Genomic DNA, 5,491 nt, shown 5'->3' with positions numbered 1-5,491 from the left:
ACGAGGCGTATATCGGTTTATTAAATATATCTTTTTAAACTAAGAAAGTTGGTTTTACTTAATTTAAACAAAAAATTAAGGTATCTTACACTTTATCTATTTCATAAATAAAAAGCAATATATATATAAAAATATATCGTTACAGTTTATGTATAGAGGGGAAATGCATACTTAAACCCCGTGCCTACTTTGGTGTTTGTACACCTGATTTCTCTAATATGACCTCATTTTGAGATATAGACCAGAGCCCAGAGGTAGATTTAAGGGGGCGCAGGGTTCTATTTCGGAAAAATTGGTTGAATATAAAGGGAACACAGGCGGATCAAGCCATTTTAAAAAGGGGTTCCTAACCCAGGACAAAAAAAGGGGGGATTATATAGGGAACACAAAATCTTACCGCTTTTGAATCCGCCACTGTGGAATCATTGAAGAATGACTAGAGAAGGCCCCTACTTTATGAAAATTTCTAGATCCACCAGGGTCTGTAATAAATTTAAATCTAAATAAGCTTTTGTTATTTATTACATTAAGTAGGTCAACAGCTCATCTAGCTAATAAATATATTGTTGTGCCTTTTTATGTATATGGCTCTGATCTGGTTGTAGATTAACATCTAAAAAATAGTTAAATTCATGTTTATGATTTGTGTCATTACTGTTTCATTATTGTAACAATTATAAAAATCATTGTAATAACGTATTTAATCACGTGAGATTCATTTCTATAAAAAAAAACCTTTTAACGAGGCGTATATCGGTTTATTAAATATATCTTTTTAAACTAAGAAAGTTGGTTTTACTTAATTTAAACAAAAAATTAAGGTATCTTACACTTTATCTATTTCATAAATAAAAAGCAAAACATATATAAAAATACATCGTTACGCTTTATGTATAGAGGGAAATGCATACTTAAACCCCTTGCCTACTTTGGTGTTTGTACACCTGATTTCTCTAATATGATCTCAATTTGAGATATAACCCAGAACCCAGAGGTAGATTTTAGGGGGCGCAGGGTTCTATTTCTGAAAAATTGGTTGAATATAAAGGGAACACAGGCGGATCAAGCCATTTTAAAAAGGGGTTCCTAACCCAGGACAAAAAAGGGGGGATTATATAGGGAACACAAAATCTTACCGCTTTTGAATCCGCCACTGTGGAATCATTGAAGAATGACTAGAGAGGGCCCCTACTTTATGAAAATTTCTAGATCCGCCAGGGTCTGTGATAAATTTAAATCTAAATAAGCTTTTGTTATTTATTACATTAAGTAGGTCAACAGCTCATCTAGCTAATAAATATATTATTGTGCCTTTTTATGTATATGGCTCTGATCTGGTTGTAGATTAACATCTAAGAAATAGTTAAATTCATGTTTATGATTTGTGTCATTATTGTTTCATTATTGTAACAATTATAAAAATCATTGTAATAACGTATTTAATCACGTGAGATTCATTGCTATAAAAAAAACCTTTTAACGAGGCGTATATCGGTTTATTTAATATATCTTTTTAAACTAAGAAAGTTGTACTTAATTTAAACAAAAAATTAAGGTATCTTACACTTTATCTATTTCATAAATAAAAAGCAATATATATATAAAAATATATCGTTACAGTTCATGTATAGAGGGGAAATGCATACTTAAACCCCGTGCCTACTTTGGTGTTTGTACACCTGATTTCTCTAAAATGACCTCAATTGGAGATATAACCCAGAGCCCAGAGGTAGATTAAAGGGGGCGCAGGGTTCTATTTCTGAAAAATTGGTTGACTATTATAAAGGGAACACAGGCGGATCAAACCATTTTAAAAAGGAGTTCCTAACCCAGGACAAAAAAGGGGGGATTATATAGGAAAACAAAAATCTTACCCCTTTTGAATCCGCCGCTTTGGAATCACTAACTAATGACTAGAGCGGGCCCCTACTTTATGAAAATTTCTAGATCCGCCAGGGTCTGTGATAAATCTACGCTAAATAAGCTATTGTTATTTATTACGTTAAGTAGGTCAAGAGCTCATCTAGCCAAAAATAACAACTAGATGCATTTAATACCTATCTATTATATCTATTATACTGACAATAAACAAATAATACAAATAAAATCCTATTTGGAATTCTCATACCTTGATAAACTCGTAATATAGTGTAAATCTCAAAATATATAACTTTCATTTTCTACAGACTGTACATGATATCAAATGTCCTTCACATTACATGTGACGTATTTAATCACGTGAGATTCATTGCTAGAAAAAAAAACCCTTTTAACGAGGCGTATATATCGGTTTATTAAATATATCTTTTTAACTAAGAAAGTTGTCTTTATATAATTTAACCAAAAATTAAAGTATTTTACACTTTATCTATTCCATAAATAAAAAGCAATATATATATCAGTTTAAATGAGATATATATGATTAAAGACCGTGCACTCTTAAGTTATATGTTTTAAGCAAGCGCATAGGTCATCATATATACGCTTTGAAATTTCGAAGTGTCGGCATTTCACGAAAATAAACGCAATTGAGCTAATTTTTGGTGCATGTGGAAGATAACGTAAAAGCCTTTAAAAATAATACCGTAATTCAATGAACAAATAAGTTTTTCATAGAGAAATATATCGCTACAGTTTAAGTATGCAGGGAAATGCATAGTTAAACCCCGTGCCTACTTTGGTGGTCATTTTTACGCACGAAATGCTGACTTTTACGCCAATAATTGATATATATATATATATATATATATATATATATATATATTAAACGTTTCATCAGCTTCTCAACTAAAATAGAAACGTTTGTTCAAATGAACAGTTTCACAAAGTGTAAACAAAAATATATGTGTGTTTTTAAGGTTACATCCTTGAAACAAACAGGTTAATCAATCAGTGTACTATTGATTTGATTAAACTTTTTATTTCTATTTTTTTTTTTTGGGGGGGGGGGCATTTCAAGCTTTAAAAAACAAAGTTGGACATAAGTTTGGAACTGATAATAGTAAGTGATTGGCCAATTCTTCGATGTAAAAAAAATCTTTTACAAAACTGGATATTGTCATAACAGTATTTTTATACATTTTTCTTTCATTTCAGGTGATGCCACGTAATTCAAAAAAGAGCAAAGCCTCCAAAGCCAAAGAACAAAAACTAAGAATGAGCGAAAGAAGGTTGGCAAAGGAGGCTTTGCAACAGTCCACTGGTAGTCATTACATTGAAGGTGAAAGCGCTGAGAATGGTTGTCCTGAAAGAGAAAACACTGTTAATGAACTTGCTGTCAATAAAATTGAAAGAAATGACACTGTTAATGATTTAACTGGGCATACTGTTGCCAATAACACTGAACAGTATCACACTGATAATGAATTGACTGTTAACTCTGTTGTCAATAAAATTGAAAGAAATCACGCTGATAATGAATTGACTGTTAGCTCTGTTGTCAATAAAACTGATAGTAATCACACTGATAATGAATTGACTGTTAACTCTGTTGTCAATAAAACTGAACAGTATCACCCTGATAATGAATCGACTGTTAACTCTGTTGTCAATAAAACTGTAGTAATCACGCTGATAATGAAGTGACTGTTAACTCTGTTGTCAATAAAACTGATAGTAATCACACTGATAATGAATTGACTGTTAACTCTGTTGTCAATAAAATTATAAGTAATCACACTGTTGATGATTTAAGTGGGCATACTGTTGCAAATAACACTGAACAGTATCACACTAATAATGAATTGACTTTGTCAATAAAACTGATAGTAATCACACTGATAGTGAATTGACTGTTAACTCTGTTGTCAATGAAATTATAAGAAATCACACTGTTGATGATTTAACTGGGCATACTGTTGCAAATAACACTGAACAGTATCACACTGATAATGAATTGACTGTTAACTCTGTTGTCAATAAAACTGATAGAAATCACACTGTTAATGATTTAACTGGGCATACTGTTGCCAATACCACTGATAATGAATTGACTGTTAACTCTGTTGTCAATGAAATTATAAGATATCACACTGTTGATGATTTAACTGGGCATACTGTTGCAAATAACACTGAACAGTATCACACTGATAATGAATTGACTGTTAACTCTGTTGTCAATAAAACTGATAGTAATCACACTGATAATGAATTGACTGTTAGCTCTGTTGTCAATAAAGCTGATAGTAATCACACTGATAATGAACTGACTGTTAACTCTGTTGTCAATAAAACTGAACAGTATCACACTGATAATGAATCGACTGTTAACTCTGTTGTCAATAAAACTGATAGACATCACACTGATAGTGAATTGACTGTTAACTCTGTTGTCAATAAAATTATAAGAAATCACACTGTTGATGATTTAACTGGGCATAATGTTGCAAATTACACTGAACAGTAACACACTGATAATGAATTGACTGTTAACTCTGTTGTCAATAACAGTGATTGTAATCACACTGTTAATGATTTAACTGGGCATATTGTTGCCAATACCACTGAACACTTTCACACTGATAATGAATTGACTGTTAACTCTGTTGTCAATAAAATTGAAAGAAATCACACTGTTAATTTAACTGTACTATTAGTACTGTAGTATTATTTTTGTCTGCTTTAGAAATATAAATCTCAGAATTATTAGAAATTTTAACTAGTGATTTTCGTTCTACTCTCGACAAATTGTCTTTAAATGAGTTCACCTCCAAGCTAGATATAGCTAGCATTGTGTCTGTTATATAATTTTCAAGAGCATTGTTGCACATGTCCTGTTTTTAAGTATAATGGATGGAGTTCTGTATTTTCTGGATGTGTTAGAATAACACAACCTACATCTCACTTTCCTGGCTTATTCTATATTCTTAAATCTGCCATAATATTATATCTGACATGAAATATATATTAGGGCTCGGAACAAATTTAGTTCCTTTACTCAGTAGGAGGATCTCTTCATTAGATAATTTTGTTCTAGTAAAATTAAGAATACATTTCTTATTGAACTAAGCTCGAGTTCTCTTATTTCTTTGGGTTATTGAATTAACCCTTATCTCGCGATTCCCAAAGGGTGACTGGGGTATAGAAATATGGTCACTTGGTCTTCTCCCGACCGGCAGTAAAACGCTTGCCGAAGTGGGGCGTCCGTTTGGCTGTGCGGGATGTATCAAGTTCGCAGTCACGTCCGGTCAGAAGGGGGACGTTAAATCCGATGTCTCGTGTAAAGAGAGTGCAACGCTCTTTGCACGTTAAGAACCCTTGCAACAACTCTTTGAGGGGTCCGTAGGTGGCCTGCTGCAAGGCAAAATTTCTGTCCCTATCCAATATACCCTCATTTTCCAGTGGCAGTCCAAATTTCCCCGACCGTCATCCCAGATGGCCTCTATTGTACCAACCTACCTATTGTATTTATTGTGAACTTGTTCTCGTCCTGAATATGCATGAAATATTTGCCACTGGACGTTAAGCAACCAACAATCAATCAATCTTATCT

At 32.7% G+C, this 5,491-nt stretch overlaps 1 protein-coding gene across 1 annotated transcript; it reads left to right on the top strand.

Moving 5' to 3' along the window:
* The first annotated feature begins 1,693 nt into the window (after positions 1 to 1,693).
* LOC139493944 (homeobox-like protein HDP1) lies at positions 1,694 to 4,405 on the top strand. The gene is made up of 3 exons (XM_071282115.1): positions 1,694 to 1,729; positions 3,097 to 3,581; positions 3,769 to 4,405. Exons 1-3 carry the CDS (start codon positions 1,694 to 1,696, stop codon positions 4,403 to 4,405), a joined length of 1,158 nt encoding a protein of 385 aa, XP_071138216.1.
* The last annotated feature ends 1,086 nt before the right edge of the window (positions 4,406 to 5,491 follow it).

The sequence above is a fragment of the Mytilus edulis genome, chromosome 11, assembly GCF_963676685.1.
Source record: "Mytilus edulis chromosome 11, xbMytEdul2.2, whole genome shotgun sequence".
NCBI lineage: Eukaryota > Metazoa > Mollusca > Bivalvia > Mytilida > Mytilidae > Mytilus > Mytilus edulis.
The sequence above is the reverse complement of the archived record's forward strand: the minus strand, read 5'-3'. Positions and strand labels throughout refer to the sequence as shown.